Here is a 17,190-nt window from a genome sequence, read left to right on the forward strand (position 1 = left end):
TCATCGCTTACCTTTCGCAGACTCCCGGGCAACGTTTTTGCATGCTTTGCTTATTTAAGTAAAAAAAAAAAAAAAAAAAAAAAATCAACATCCACAAACTCGCAGGTTTCAAGAAATCTCTCCCGAACCAAATCATCTTTTGCAAATGCTCCACCTGAAGTTTTCCTGTCCAATACCTCGTTTTCCTATTCAGATTCATTTTTAAGCTGTCGTTAAGAAAAGCGTGGTCTCTCAGGTACTCACAGAAACTTTTCCAGCACCACCGGCTTCCGCTCTCTCTGCCAGAGCCCGCGAAAAGTTATTCTTCAGTTCTTTTCCCACGCTTGCTAGCGACCTAGGAAAAAAATGGTACTATTCTTACTATTAATTATCGCCACAGACTTTGGGTTCGCTGTCGGTTTAAGCGTTCCGTAAGTATAAGGAGACGGTCCTCACCTGAGCGTAGGTCATTCGTCTATTGCCTGTTCTGCATTTACAAACCCTTAAAACGCTCTTCAAAATTCATCGCCGCTGCAGACGTACGATACGATACCAGTTCCTCAAAAGGCGTCTTCTACTAACACGCATTTTCAGTTACGCACCCAGAGCCATCTAAGCGCTTATTTTATATCTCCAGAATTACGGCCAAAGTCACGTTCGCATAACACGGCCAAATCTTCACAGTGTGCCGAGATCGACTTAAACCTTCTTCTTCAACCAGCAACTAATCGAATGAACTACTACATGCTTTGACCGCTCGCCGCAGGATGTTCAATATAGTTTCCGTATCCTCGAGGACAAAACATAACAAGAGAAACCAATTTTGCTCCACCTAAGGCAGGGGTGGGGGAGAAGCACAAGAAAGGAAGGATACCGTACGCTATAAATTACTCGTAAGCCGTTCAACACGGGGCCCTAGACCTCAAGCAGTCATTAAAAAGAGAAAACGCGCATCAGATAAACAAAAGCGCTGAATATCGGACAAATCCTTCAACCAAAACGCAATTGCTGAAAACGGTTTCCGCGAGTCTCTTAGCCTAATCTAAAGCTCCCGTCCGTGCGCGGGGGTCATCGCGCTCGCTCCGGTCTACTCGGCCCCAAGCGGGGGCTTCCTAAATCCTGCACTAAAGCGGCTTCGCTGGGAGCTTTTCTCCTTTTTCTCTCGTGTAAAGTAGCGAACGCCGACCGGAAACCGTGCTCTCGGGCGACCCAAGGCAAACGAGCGCCTCCGAGTTCAGCACAGATCTACCTGAAAGGGGAACGAGTATTACATCCCCCCACTTTCTCGACGTAAATATTTCAATAAAAAGCAGTACCCTTTGTCAGTCCAAGTAGACAGAATACAGCATCAATAAAGATCTTTCAATCGAGTACCTAACGTATCGAATTTCAAATAAAACAGCGCCACAAAAACAGAAAATATTTGCCTCCGCAAGTTTTTAACTATAAACGGGCACAGTAACGTCTTTAAACCGACTGAAAAGCCCGCACGGAAGCTTCAAAACTCCCACGTAGAGCTACCAGGTCGACCTCCCGGCGCTTTACCCGCCGTCATCCAGAAGCACGTTAACGCGAAGCCGTGTCGGAAGCGCGTCCGCCGCACCATACAAACAAAGAAATAAAACGCTAATATATGGCTTAAAACGCCTCAATTAACTAGATGCAAGATATAAGAAACGGAGCATCGATTTTTCCTTTTCCTTTCCAGTTAAGAATTCTAGAGCGACAAGTTGAGAGAAAAAGTTACGGATATCTGCAATCCGCCAAGCGGGAAAAGCACAGACATCCTCAGCACGCGGACATAACGGCATACCAGTAAAACAGAGCGGTTATTTCAGATAGCGGGCCGAATCCTGACCCCACGTACAAATAATTCCACGATACATTCACATTTTAGGGCTACAGGAGCAACAGGAGATTTTTCAAGCAGTGCATCAGTTAACAGCCAAAGAAAAAAACAAACAGGAAAAAAAAACCCCAACAACACCCACCCCACCCCCCCCCCAAAAAAAAAAAGGAAAAAAAATTTAAAAAAACGCTCGAGACCTTTTCTGCCGGGAGAACGGACCGAGAAGGAATCGCAAATTGCAAGCTACGACTCGATAGCATCGCCACCGCTACTCGAGGCTCACAACTGCTGCCTAAAACGTTCCAGAAATTTCTGAAAGCTTTGAGACTGCTGCCAAAACAAATGCCATACGCTGCAAGGCTCCAGAGCGGACTTCTAGGCAGGATACCTATCATTACAAGGCAATTCAGAGCAGCTCGAGGTTTTTTGGTTCATCTTTTTGCTTAGATCCGAATTCCAAGGCACAACAGAAAAAGCTTTTGGCACAAAATGACCGAAGAAAATAGTTCCGCGCGCATATTTGAGACGGTAAGTTCTCGGCCAATTACAGCTACTCGGCTATCGCGGAAAAAGTTTCGCCCCGATGGCCAGAGAACGCTTTGCTTAGACTAAAGTAAGGCTTTGTATTTTCTCTTTAGCTGAGCTATCCAATCGCTCCTTCCGGTTAAGTCCGCCACGTTCCCAAGGCATAAAAATCTCGTCACTCGAAAAGCATTCTGAAGTTAGACCGAGTCAGAAACGTCGCGCTAAAGCTTCGTACGACCTACGGACCCGTCCAAGCAAACAAACGAGCGGGCGTCCTACCTGTACGAGAGCCTGCGGGCGTTATCTTTCTCGAGATACAAAAGCCATTGAATTCTCCGTTGATTTTAAGTTTTCAGCGTGAAGAAAGATTTTTTTTTTTTTACTCGCTGGAAAACTGGATTTAAAGGTAAAAAAATAAATATACATTAGCTGAACTGACGAGGTAGGAAGACAAGGCATCACTACGGCCGTATCTGAAGAAATACGGATGAACCGTTTCGGAAAACACGTCCGCACGTATCGAAGATCCGTAGTAGCTAACGGAGGAGCATGGAGAGCGTGAGTATAATAGTTTCAAAAAACTACCGGTGTGCTCTTAAATAAGGGAACGTCTTTATCCCCGGATAATCAACTCCTTAACCTTTGGCACTAGAGTTTATTTAACTCAAGATACTATAATCGTTTCATTAACAGAAGACCCTTGCGTTGTGACTTACGATTATTGAAATGCTTTTAGTCCTAACCGCACGCACGGGGAAGAAGGTGAGCTGCGCTTATGCGGGGGGGGGGAGCGTGGGGGGAAAGCGAACCGCATTTCCAGCTCACACGCACACATAGAGAGACAGACACGTCACACAGCTCGGTAGAGCTTCGTTACCTTCAGCAGAGCTACTCGCTACACAGATGACAACAGTTGTGGGTCTGGCCCAACATCTTAAATAAATAACCACAAAAAAAACGACATTGAACTGAAATTCTATTATTAGGAGTTAACGTGCCGCGACGTGCGCGCTTGCAAGTATAAAATAGTCGGTTTATCACGTTCAATGAAAGGTAGCACAGCACTCGGCTTCCGTACATATCCCCAGAGAAGCTCGCTTGCAATTGGTTAATCCAGGAAAACCTGAAATTTTGCCAAGAAGTAAATCTTGCTCTAATATAATACCTCATACCTCATCCATCTTATTATGGCCATAGTTCTGAATTACTAAATAGTAGTAACGAGCGCTCTGTAATTTAGAAAACCTGCGGCATTTTTTAAAAGGAAAATAAAAGTTGTAAGCTACGGTTTTGCAGCATACGATTCCTGTTTACATTTCTTCGGCCTTCCCGGACCCATTTACGAGAACCATAACGAGGCTAAAAAGTTTAAGCAGAAAACAAACAAGCCAGCATCGCCCGGACGAGAGGCGCCGTTCTGCTTAGGTTAACTCTTAGGTTACCCTTTCCTTCAAAACCTAACCCGATATTAGGAATTGCACAGTTTTATCACGAAATCAGGGAAATTCACGCTCCGGGAGCCGCACGCCACCGTCCGTTCATTCGTTCGCGCAATTTCAACGAGCTTCTCGAAGGGCTGCTTGAAAAGACAAGACAGGTTTTCACCGCGACGGAACTAAAGGAGGCACCGAGGAGACAGTTACGCTCATACAGCCTCGCCGATCGTCGCGAAGCACGAGACGGGTTCTCCCGGCACGACGCAACTCCTGCGGGACATCCGTAGCACGAGGCGTACGCCAACGTCTCCTCGTCGTACCCGGGCAAGACGCGAGGATTTTTAAAAAGACGGGTTTAAGCATCGCAGCCCAAAAAACAGCAGCCGGAAGTAAGATCCGGGGTTAGGAACGACAGCTTCGGCTGAGCCCACGAGAGGACGAGTCGAACGATGGCTTTACGCCTCTCCGTGTTCGTCCGTAAGGGCTAGCTAAAAAAACCAGTTCCGTACGCCAGCTACTCGTAACCGTCCGATCAATTAGCCCTTCAAAGCAGGTTACCGACCCACGCGTCAGAACTCGACGTTGACAAATAAATTAATTACAGGATTACCCATTGAAAACAGACCGGCATCCCGCCCGTTTCTTTCTCAAATGCCTGAACGCTAAGAGTCCTACAACCTGTAACCTCGGAAGCAGGAAACGTCGTCTACCCTGCAAATTCCAGAGATGAGAACGGCGTCCGATTATTTCTTCTCCACGAAAAATAAAGTGAAAACATAGACGTAAGCTCGTCATTTTACAGGGGGTCTGACCTCGAAAGCGTCACGCAAGCTCTCAACATATCTTAGAAACTCTCATTCCCTTTTAAGCGGAAAAACCGTCCGCAAAAATCACCCAAATGAAAGATGTAATTTGAAGGCAACAAAGTCCTTTCTCGCATCTCGCCGGTATCACGGCGTGCGGTTTGTGTTTCCTAAACTACTTTTGAAAATTATATCAAAATCAACTCAATTACTTTGTTTACTTTCATTATGTCATCATTTATGAGAAAAAGATGAAGGATCTTTGAAGCTTCCGAGTAACGCGGTTAACGTTTTCCTTCGTATGGCTTTTGAAATAAGCCTCTTTTATTCGTTTTTGCTAAGCGTTTAAACGTTTTGGTAACGCGTCTATTTTAAAGTAAGTTCACGTTAAAACGAGCAACACCGTAACCGGCGTCGCAAAGTCGTATCCATTAATGCATTTAGTTACGCGAGAGTTAAGGCCGCACAGACGCGCGCCTATTTTATTAATAAAACGTGCGATACGGCCAGAAGCGCGCGACTACAAAGAGCCCACGTTTGAACGGGAGTCGCTACCGTAATTCAAGCGGTGAACCTTGACCCTCGAGCGTGAGTATCGGTTCAGAAAAGGGTTCATCGGGTCATAACTAATTGGAGGGACATTGAATTCTACGTGGAATAACGTTAATTGCGTTCTTTCGAGAAGTACTGTTGCAGATGTTAATATCAGCAAATCGGTGACAGAGGACTCTCAACGTTTTGAGGGAAATTAAATGAAAAATCTGCCAGTTCTAGCACGTACGGTTCGTTTACCACAGAAGCCGACTCAAAATCAGAATTAGAACGAAACCCCCACAAATTCCAGGACGTTCCAAAGTTCAGTTAACTTGCCTAATAAATTACGAGCCAGGTGTACATTTGGATTTTAATATCGCCCCGACGCAGAACGTCAAGGAGCGACAGTATCCGAGTTTACGTTTCTGTAGGCCGTCTCTAGCTTTCACGCTCAGCCCCGTAAGAGCTTACACCGCAGAAAGGACCCGTTCGCGCGCAAACTTCGGTACGAGGGCGTTTGTGCACTTAATCGCCCCTCTCCGCCCCTGTTTGTTTTGGGTTTTTTTTCCTTTAAATCGTGGGAGCTATACCTCGCACGATTAAAAAAAGCATTAAAAGAGTAAGATCTCTTGAACTGTACAGCATCCTTAGATGCGTAATTCAAACTTTACAAATCTAAATAAAAATCCTAAGTAGTAACAATAATAATATTTCCCAATAGCTCCTAATATTTTCATCCTTTCAGATATTTTAAGGTGCCGTAGCGCACGCTTAGAGTACTTAGTTACGCCCAGCACTTCCTAACGCGTGCCTTCTTTTCGGGAGCGTAAACGTTTCACGAACGACATCGATAGCTGTATATGTTTTTTCCCTCGAGATTATTTTTTCAGCGTGCCTGATGTGAAGAGCTTCAGTTGTTTTCAGGAGAGCAGCAAGCAAAACAGACGAAAGCCTTTCCCGGTCGGGGTTTTGCTCACGGAAAACAAACGCACACAGAGAGGGTCCCAGGGAGGGGCAAACGCTATCAGATAATAGCTTTGTACAGCATTCGGATAATTACTATGAGACATACTGCACTTACAGGACTATGAGATGCCCTACAGTAAGCTTCTGAAAGAGAACTTCAGGCCTAAGCCCTTCAATCCTCGCAATTTCACACAAACCGACAAACGCTCGCTCGTCAAAAAGCCGCACCGGAAAAAGAAAAGAGGGAGCGATCGCCGCCGCGAAACACACACGTAGGCGGCCTTCACGTATCTCGAACGGAAAAAAGAGTTTGAAACGCGCCTAGATTACGCAGACCCGGGCGTTCGGTTAGAGAGAGGGCTGCCTCCCCTCCTTACCATTGCTTATGGTCGTCAGAAGCTCCGTCTTCTAATCGAATAAGCAAAAAAAGAGGCGCTCGACCTTAACATAGCCCCCAAACGCCGGACCTGACAATTCGTCATTGCTACCGAGAACCTGTTTTCTTCCCGCCGGTCGCTTCCCCCCCGCAGCACGGGCGCCGACTCCGAACGTCCGGCTGCGTCTTACGATAAGCCGGAGCCTCGCATCAGTGAAGGAGCGGGGCACGGCAGCAAACCCTCCCCGACGAGGAAGAGGGAGTCTGTTTAACACAGGGCGTTCCCCAGCTCCGCAAGAAGGTGCCCGCGTTATCCTTCCTTCCAGTTACACAACCCTCAGGGTCACTCCCCGTGCGGAGTTTTACACGAGGAAGCGCGAAACGGACCGCAGGAGCCAGAAGCGACACGAGGAAATTTTCAATCCAAATCGCAATACGCAGCAAGCCCAGCACGGATCGCCGCGACGTCAACGGGCTCGCCGGCGGCCTCCACGCTAACTTGCAAAACCCTCACCTCATCTAGAGGTGAAAAACGGCTCGCCTCACGCCAGAGCTCCGTCGAGCGCCTCTATCAAATAGATGGCGCCAGTCGTATTGAACCGTGCCGAGCCACAAGCGACGGCTTTGGCACAGCTTCTAGAGATGGTTAAGACCGAGCACGGGATGCCAGACTTGTCCAGGCTTGTCGGTGCCGAATACAGGGCCATTACGATCCAGCAGAAGGGGCCCTGGGGGAGTCCAGCTCGGGGGAGAGCAGGGATTGAGCAAGTTGCTTGTCTCGCACCGATAAGCACTGGAACCTGAACAGGGGCAGGAGATGAGCAATTTGTTCATCTTGACAACATGCGGCGCCTGACGGGTCTGCTCCTTAATCAACTAAGTGACGCCTGGGGTGAGGGGGAGCCTTCGCAGCTCGACGTTCCTTTGGTAAAACTAAACAGACCACCGCTCCTCTGTACTGAACGCCTTTGTTCTCTGCCGCTTCCCCCCCCCCAGCCCCGATCAAGTGCACAACAAGCCTTGTTAAGGGCCGATTGACACACAATACCTGACTTAGTCCCACCTCGCCAAAAGTGTAAATCTGGCATTTAGAATCCTCTTTTCTGAGGACGAGAACTCCAACTATCCGGAGGGGTCGATGGGCCTGGACCTCTCTCCTCCCCAAGCAGGGACGCCTCTGTGGTAAGACTTCCGCCTCCGATTATATCGGATGTTACCCCGGGAAAACTATCGTTAACAAAAGCGCTGAACTATTAACTTGAGCTCAAAATTGTCGCCGTTAGTGCATTTATCAACGGCAGTTCCGAACTTTTATATCTGTCGCTTCGATACATTACCTATTTTTCTTTTCAACTTTGCCAAACTGTTTCAGCGAAAGTCCTTAGCGGGGCTCTGACAGGCAAACGTTGACTCTGATAAGTGGCTACACACATAACCTTTTAGACATAAACCGTTGACCGAGTCTGGGACTAAGACTGGACCTAGCCGCACCTAGGCTCCTCTCCGAGAAGGAGTTTAGAAAGCAAGGGGGTCCTTTCTGAACCTCGTGACTCAACGGGAGGGCCTCCGTCAGCCACATACCATACTCGTACCCTTTCACGCGACACCAAGTCCTGGCAGAACTATATTTACAGTAAAATTGCAGCAATTTTGTTCTGCATCGCATTCCAAAATTTCACATTATGAGATGTTTAAAACAGAAAGACTGAAAACCATGGAGAAACTAATCAGATTTTGATCCCGAGACTACTATCGGAAACCCAGCTCAGGCAAGTATTTAGATCGAAGCGCACGCTAAATTAACTGTTTTCCTAAAGCGAAACCGCAGCGCTAGAAATGCCATAATAGAGCAAATGGCAGCACACAGTTCTGGCGGGGAAGAGCACCATGCAGTTTCTATTTTGCTCGCTTGACCAAAAAGCAGCATCTCTGGACCGGATTCACTCAGCCGGGCTGAACACGCTCAATTCCCCTGCAAGCGCTCGCTCTTCCCTGCTTTTTAACACCACATTTTCTACATAAAACTATTTGGAACAGTCACCTTACAAGAGAAAGCCTTTTTCCAAAAACAAAAAAAACCCACCAAAACAAAACAAAAAACCAGTTCTCCCACAAATAGGTACCGGATCCAAAATCTCTTACGTTTTCAGTACTCGAAACGTTTTCTAACGCGGAGCGGGAGTCCAAAAGCCCCCTAAAACACCCACAACAGAAAAGCACAAAACGAGGCAGAAATCCTCTTCCCCTCCTCTCCGCTCAATATCCTCACTCACTAAGTCGAGAGAACTCGACAGTTCCGAGGGCGAAAAACCAGACATAGGTTTAGCTAGCGTATAGGAATAGCTTTTTCTTCCCATTTTTTGGAAAACACCGTCTAAACAGTAGATGCGCTACGTCGGCCAAATCACCTTAATTTACGCCGTCGCAGTTTTCTCCGAACGACTCCGACAGAAGCGCGCGGCAGGGCTTCCCGGTGCAAACGCCGCGCTTGCCGTTCCTCGGCACGCCGCGCTTATCCGTGCCCGCTAATTCCATTCTTCGTTACCATTTCTAACCAGATGCCTCGCACAGTTGTCACAGCCTTACTAGCGAATAGCTTAGCGACTCTCCCCTGGAAAACGTTTTTAAAACCGTTGTCGTGTTTCACGCTGCGGAGTCCTCGGGTACTAAGGCAGTTTAAGCAAAAACGTTCCCAGCAATATAAGGAAGCTAACGGTACCGTTAACCGTTTCCTTGAACATGTAACCGTAGGATAGGGGGCCGTAGATTGTAACCAAAGTAATAGGTAATGAAGCTAACTAACCATGGCAAGTGGCAAGATGACCGTGTCAAGATACAATGCTGCTATGTTTTTTTGTACAGTCCCTACCCAACCGGACAATAGGCCCGGGAATATCAATCTTATAAAGTAAGGACAGGTGCAGATGTACCTGCACAACAAGGGTACTGCGCATGCCTGCACGAAGGGGGTCATCCAGCGGACACGGGTGCAAGACCACTGACGACCACCAGAGACCCCTGAGGACCACCGACTCAAATCACTGAGCATGCGTGACGGGGAGGAGAATATGGAAATGAATTCTAAGAAATGATTATCATAGGACTGCCTTTTCTGAGAAAAATGATGAATATGTATGTTTTGATCCTACATAACCTGTGTGTTGGCGATCACCTGGCATGCACGTTGGGTGGAGCTATCCCCCGTGCATCCAGCGCTGCAATAAAGAATGCCTGCCTTTTAACACTACATTGGTGTTACGAGGTTTATTCCCGGATTTCGGTGACAAACAACTCTGAGAGATTATCATTTTCAACCGCTTATCACACAAAACCAAAAACCAAACGCAGCCTCTTTGGGAAATCCAGCAACAGCCATCGCTAAAACTACATCGGAAGTACCATTTAGGCTGAGCCCGAATCATTCGTGACCTCGCGGAGTAAAAAGAAAAAGAAATCAAACCGAACCAAAAAAATCCCTATCTCTAATGACAAAACGAGAACAAAGACAGACAAGATGGCATCGACTGGCAAATATTTGCGGTAGCGCACGTCTCAAGTCACAGCACTCCAAACCCAATTTACTTTAGGATTAAACTATAAGCCCCCAAGGAGAATTTTTATCCGAAACTTAGAGAAGAAACGACCGCGGCAGCCTCGAACGCGCCGGAAGGAAACAAACACACACGACAGCGTGCAACCAGGCAAATGGAGGAAAGCTGCTCCGGTCCCTGATTTTACCTAATCTTTGAGCAGCAGGTGAGATTGATCTCTGAATCACGAGGGTTGCTAGGGGGCAAACGTGTTCACCTGTGCCCAGCAGGTGACCAGGGAAGTGCTACAGACTTAAGGAACCCTGTTGTTACCTTCAGAGGATTTTGAACAAGACCCACCCTTTTAATAACAAATCTAGCATCCTACTTAGCACACGTAATAATAAATTACTCCCACATACGGCATCAGTGGCTTACTGCAAGTTCACGTACCACTAAGACAGCCAGGCTCGATTTAAATCGTGGACATTAACCACGTATACTGCATTATTAAGCCACTAAAAGGTCAACTATCCTCGCTAAAAACTTGTCAGGGTTAAAATAAATTCCTTCCCTAGTCTAGTCACCAAGATACAACACTCAGAATCCTATCGATAACAGCTGCATATAACGTGCGTTATCTAAGCATACTATCATCTACCATTTCTATTGAACTGAACTTTTAGTAAACCTCTTTGATCTGTCCCACACAGCAGGGAATTCACGGAAACCGTCCTATTTTTCAGCAGCTCAAGAAGCAGCAAAACTCCAAAGGGCGTTTTCCGCTGTCGCCGTTTACCTTCTCCTCGCCCTTTTCCCAGCGGTCTGACCATCGCACACGGCTACGTCTTACACGTAGTCACGGGGCTAAAAAGTCAAGGCCGACAAGTCCGATAAAGCTGTCATAGAGCAGCTAAAAATAAAAACAGACCCCAGGGGCCATATTCCCCCTCCCCCCCACACACACCGTACACACGCACCCGACTTAAGGCGTAACCACGGGCGGGGGTCGACACGGCCGCGTCCCGCTCGCAGGGGACTCGGGGGGACAGACGGCGACGCGGTAGCCAAGGGCCGTCTGGAACAGTGACCCCGGCATCTCGCTGGTAGGCAAACACGACTCCAAGTCAATCATCTCACTCTCTAAAGAGCAAACACCCCGGAAGCCGTCGAGCTTTCCCGCACCGCGCCGCACGCCGGGCTCTCCCCTTGAGCGGAGACGTCCCTCGACGTCGCTCCTCGAGGCCGAGAGATTCCTCACCGCCACAGATTCTCACTGAGCGACTAATAGCCTGCTAAACTTGGCAATCTTAGCTAAGCGACGTAAAGGATTGACCGCGCGCATAAAATCCTTCAGATGTAAACCGTTGACCGAGTCCGGGACTAGGAGCGGACCCAGCCACGCCTAGACCCCTCTCTCTGTGAAGGAGCTTAGAAATTAAAGGGGTCCTCTCTGAACCCCGTGACTCCACGGGAGGGTCCCCCCAACAGATTTGTCTGACCCCGTGCTCTACGCAGTTAATAATCCAGCGTGCCTCGCCGTCAAATCTCATTAAACCGCTGCCGCATTTACTATCGACCTTCGTAAAATTGCTCTTTTACATCAATAAGCATAGTTTCGCTTCTCTCACCCTACTCCATCCGCGACAGGAAAGGCTGCGAAGCTCCCGTCTTACGTTAGCTACAGACGCAGTCGCGGCTTCTATAAGGAACTAGTCGCGACAACTACCGCCACGTCAATAGTCGGGCTCCAATCGCAGGGATCTGTGAATTCCAGGCCTATTAAAAAAGTGAGTGAAGTAGGGTCCGGTGCATGTAAGTTACGGCGGGGGGGGGGGGGGGGGGGGGGGAACCAAACACAAATACAATAAAGCTTTCGCGCTTGAAACGTCCTGAGAATATCAACATACATATCTTTTCACTGAGGCGTCTCTGAGCAGAAACCTGGAAGAAAATTCTGGGGCAGGAATCTCACAAATTAAGAGCCGAGGGTTACGAGAGACCATCTGACTCGATGAACCGGCTAAAGAGACCAAAACAAGTCGGGGCCGTGGCGGTCACCAAGCAGCCGTCACCCCTCGGTCGCGGTGGCACGCCAAGCTGCAGAACGCTCCCCGGCGCTCCTCTGTCAGGCGGCAGTCGGTCTCCGTCTAAGAAGCCCATCTCGCCTTTGGGCGGCAGGTGGAGGATGACGACGCCGTCTCTCCAGTTCCCCACCGCTAAAAAGGGTCAGGGAATTAGATAACACGAACCATCGGTAACCCCCGAGAGCCGGCAGCGCGGGGCCAAACAATTGCATTCTCGTAGAACTCTATCGCTGCCGTTTCCAAAAGCGAGCGATGCAGTAAAACCTGCGCAAATAGGGGCGGTAGCTTCAAGGACGTCGGCTACTGAAAGTTACAGATAATCGCCTTCACAGAGCAAACATAAAGAACCAAGATACAAAAAAAACGGATCGAACAAGGACCAGCAAAGGCGCGTCCTCAGGAAATACCTCCTCCAAGTTTAACCACCAAGTCGCTGCCTCAGAGGAAGGAGGGCGTGACTACCCGTCTAACACCAGGATCGTCAGCGAGAGGCTAGGTACCGTCAAAAAAACGACGCTTACAAACCAAGCGAGGATAACGTGGCAACCTCACGAGCAATACCGCGGTGAAATCCAGCATCCCTAAAACGGTTTGGGGACTCGGGGCCGGACACGCTAGCGAACCGCCTTTCGTCTCCTCCCATCCCTTCAAAGGCAGGCTGAGAATCGGATCGAGCCTTCACCGCACATCAACCGCTCCGCTCGCGAGCGATCGGCGCCGGGTTATTCACACGCCGCCCTATCTAAGCCAGGCCCGGAGCACGAGTCGGACACGCGTTCACGGACGCGGCCGGCGCAACCAGAGGAGAACCCGTAGTGCTTATTCGCATTAACGACCAAGAATTACACGAGCGGAAGGAAATGACTTTAAATCAGCATCCCGAAAAGAAACAAGGGGCTTAACAAAACTAACGCCCTCGCAGAAAGCAAGCGGCTTTGATCATACCGCACAAAATTTCCGTACAGGCCCAGAGCTTTTGGGGGTTAAAATGTTAAATAAGGAACCCAAGTCCCCACAATAATACATAAAAACTTACCATCCCCTCTCAAAAACGAGGACCGAGGAAGCAAACCTCGTCTTACGGGTAATTCTCTGCCAGACGCTATTCAAGTCCCCAACTTTAAGTTTCACAGAAGCTTTACTCCCTCATTTATAAAGGGAGCCACATTATCGACAAAGTACAAAACACCGATTCGCGTTTTTCACCGCGCCTTACGGAACCAATTTTGTCAGCTCGTTTTCCCAAAAACATAGTGAAAATTTACACTGCGTTTTCAAAGTTGCGCACCGAGACAAAGGAAGGAGCCAAGCTGCTTTGTATTTCAGCCTACCGCAGCTAAAGGAATTCCCGCCCAAGCGACCTTAAATTCAGGGAACTCTATTTATTTGCCGAAGAAGACCATCCAGGAGAAAGCAGCCGATCGTCCAAGCGCGTATAAAACGCGTAGCCACCGGCTGCCCGCACGCCGTAAGATTACGACGGTTTGAAGCGCGACAAAACAATTCGCAATTCCCAAAAGCTGCCTCTACTTCCCCTCCGCCGCTCTCAAGGACCGGATACCGACTCGCGTGGAAATTCTACGACCGAGCGCGTTGCGTAAATCGGCCGAGAACATAAACCTCAGCGGGGGATCTTTCCCGCTATTTTTGCGAGTTAAAGGTTAACAAATAGCGTCGGCATAAAGCACGGGCCGGCCGCTTTGCGACGTCGTTCGCCCGGCTCTTCGGCTCAACGAAATACACGGTTCCAATACGACTTACTCTGCGATTACCGACAGCTAAAAACTTACCACGTAAATATTTTTACTCACACAAAATTTATTAGTATCTCTATCGGAGTATTTGTGCATATATATTTGAGCCTACACGGTGAGAATACAAAATTCCTTTTGAGTACGTGAAATGATTACTGAAAGGTATCTAGTTTTATCACAAATATACGAAACGAATCCCTTCTAGAATCTGTCCAGCTGACAGTCAGTTCCACATTTTGACTAGCAAAGCTCCGAGGCTTCGCGAGGCTTAGTTTCTTCAGTAAGGAAGGACGCCACAGGTGGCCTCGCACCGTTGAACTATCGACTCGGGGATCTTAACGCTCAAGAACCACACGCACGACACGCCGTAGCCCGCTCGACTAAATAAAGGCTAACGCTCGCTAAAGCGCCGCAAATCGAAACCAAGGTTTATAAATTATTTTACCACGAGAACTACGTCACAGAACGCAACAAATGTCTCCAAAGTGCGGATTCCGAGTTTAATAACACCTCCGTTCTTACCCGGAACTACAAACCACCCATCCTTCACCTAGGCGGTTCCACGCTCGGGCCGTCGCTCGTCACCGCAACGCGCGAATACTTCGCGCGTCAGGCTTTTCGTAACCGCAGAAGCTCCGGCGGACCCCACGGTCTCGGACCGCCTCGCTGTCCCGCCGTGTCACAGTTTGAAATTTGATCATACCTAGACACAGGCATACGGCGGCATTCCAGATACTCAGGAGCCTTTAACGGCCGCGCGGCGGCAAGATAGGACGCGATTCTCCCAGAAACTTTAAGGCGTCCGGAGCAGGACCTCGAATCCGCAATCCAGGCGGGGACTACTCCGTTAGCAGGCACGGCTGTGGGAACTTGCTCCATCACAGGACTCTGCCTATCAACCGCCTTCAAAACGGCGGGCAAAAAACCGCCTATTTGCTTCACGGAGCAATCCAAATATTTGTATAAACTAAGAAAAAAAATTAACATTTAACGTGCGTGAATTACGCAAAACCGCTGGAGCCCCGGGAAGTTCCGAGCATCCCTTTGACAGCGAGGAGCTCGCAGGCGAAGCGGCGCTTCGCTTGTCACAAACCGGGAGCGGGCCCGGATTAGCTCGTAAAAAACAAGCTTCTCCGCTGCCTTCACCTTAGAAGCATGTCCTAGAGTTATTATTATTATTACTATTACTATTATTATTACTATTACTACTACGCGATAACTAAGACAACCTATCAACTACAAAAACAACAGAAAACCCTCGCAGAATACCACTGCGGACACACTGGAGTTCTGCCTTCTGTCTACCTGACCGACGTCCTTAGAGAGGCCATTCCAGGCCCAACAAAGAAAAGCGTCGACTAAAAAAAACGGTCCGATCTTAAGAAATAAGTCGTTATTTATTTAAGCTGCAGCGATGATCGCTATATGGGCCGCTAACATTTTTGTACAACTGCTGTAAACCACTTACTCTACGCTCTAACAACCCTCGAGAGCCTTTCCTTCCAACGTACGCTGCAGATCCTCGGCCGCGCGGAGAGGGTCGGATCGTCCTCAGGACCGAGGGGCTCGCCACCAAGCAGTCGGTCCGAGGAGAGCAGAGGACCCAGCAGACCCACGAGCGGTCGGGGAACGCGGTCCTCCAGAGCAGAGCCGCACCGAGACGGTCGGCACGCTCCCCGCGGGCGTGGAGATCGGCAGGAGCGCACCAGGAGATCTCGGGGGCCAGGTTTCTCCGAAGCCACGGCCGCACGCTCACGCTGCGTTCCCTCGAGGGGCCAAATCTGCTAGCTCTCTAGTTAACTCTGCTGCCGCTCCGAGCCCTTTGCCTCCGCTTTCCATATTTCTGCGGGCTCAACGCCTACATTTTTTGGGCAGACCATTTTCAATACTCCCACGTGTACCGTAAACAGAACGGGACAGCTGCAGTATCATTAGCAATTTTCCCATTTTCTTTAAAGTCACCACGATTCCTTTTCATTCAGTTTTTCATGAAAATTAAAGGCGGCTTTAAAAGGAGCTCCAAAACCTAACGTGTCACAACGAGCACGTGGGTGGCGAGGTAGGAAAAATAAAAGGGGGCAAGGAGGGGGCTCAATCGCTTCCCGTGGTGAAAATGTTAAAAATCCATTCCAAAAGAGCCCGGCTCGATACCGGGCGTTTCTCCGGTATCTGATTTACGAACATTGGAAATCAACTCGCACGCGTGCCCCGCTTTCGGTAGTAAGCAGGCGTTAAACAGATGGAACTCGGTTACGGTTCCATCAAATACAGTCGAAGACTCACATTGAGGATGCGGCCAGGTGCCGCAAAAACTAAACCGTTAGCAGAAGAACAGAATTTGCTGTCGTAGCGACAGCACTTTCCAACAAAATAACAGGCTGCGCCAACAAACCGAAGGAATTCAGCTTATCCGCAGATGTATTTCTCTTACTCAAATCATTTGTAACTTTTTACCATCAGACATCCGTTTATTCCAACTAATTTAGGGCAGATACGTCACTAACGGGGTATACAGTAAGTCAGATTTAAGGCTTCTTTAAACGCTTCCGCAAACGCTTTCTCAAAGAGCAGTCAGAAAGAGAACGCAAACTCGGACGGTCCGACGTTCACGCCGACTCCGCGCCGCATCGTACGCCCGTTATCCGGGCGCACGTCGACCGGCGTTACCGTCAGAGTCGGGTATTTCGCGTCTGGCCTTACGATGCAATAAACACCTTGATCTCGGGGGGTTTTATTTCTCGTTCTCGATCAGACACAGTCTCGTCTTTCTGTACGTTGCTCGTATCTTTCCGCATTCGCAGTACCCGGCGCCGACGAAAGCGATCAAATATAACGCGATTCGCGCTCAAAGGGAAGATCGTAGCGATTTCTTATAAGTACAAGCGGAATAAAATCAACTCCCCGGGAAAGGAGCTGGAGAAACTCAAGGTCTTTCCTCGATTATAAACGCTTGACGTGATAAAATGCAATGCGATATTAATAAGAGCGTGGGGAAAAAAAAAAAAAAAAGAAAAAGACGGTAAACCGAACTTTTTCGGCGGCACCAACGTAAGTCCACAGCACAAAAATCACGTCGCCGCAGAGGAAAAAAAAAAAAAAAACCAACCACGCCTACAGGTCGTGAGGGAAAAAAAGCACATTCTTCCGCGTTCCCGCGTAACCACACGCGGGTATCTCGTCAGGTCACCGTTCTCCTCGCCGAGGCGCCCGGGCAGAGGAAAAGCCTGACTTAAGGGCACCCGGCTCGCGGCAAGGGAGGCCCTGCCGGCAGCGTCTTCCGAGCAGAAGCGTCCTCACCCGCCAGAGCCCGACCGTCTAAACGTACCGTACGCAGCGCTTTGTTCGGGTTTT

General features: G+C 48.8%; 1 protein-coding gene across 1 annotated transcript in view; it reads right to left on the minus strand.

Moving 5' to 3' along the window:
* Positions 1-231: 231 nt before the first annotated feature.
* Positions 232-17,190, minus strand: part of CFAP299 (cilia and flagella associated protein 299) — a 46,817-nt gene continuing 29,858 nt past the window's right edge. The window contains exon 3 of the mRNA XM_075750678.1: positions 232-334. Within this exon, the coding sequence (XP_075606793.1) occupies positions 232-334 (103 nt within the window). The remainder of the gene's footprint in view (positions 335-17,190) is intronic.

The sequence above is a fragment of the Balearica regulorum genome, chromosome 4 (genome assembly GCF_011004875.1).
Source record: "Balearica regulorum gibbericeps isolate bBalReg1 chromosome 4, bBalReg1.pri, whole genome shotgun sequence".
NCBI lineage: Eukaryota > Metazoa > Chordata > Aves > Gruiformes > Gruidae > Balearica > Balearica regulorum.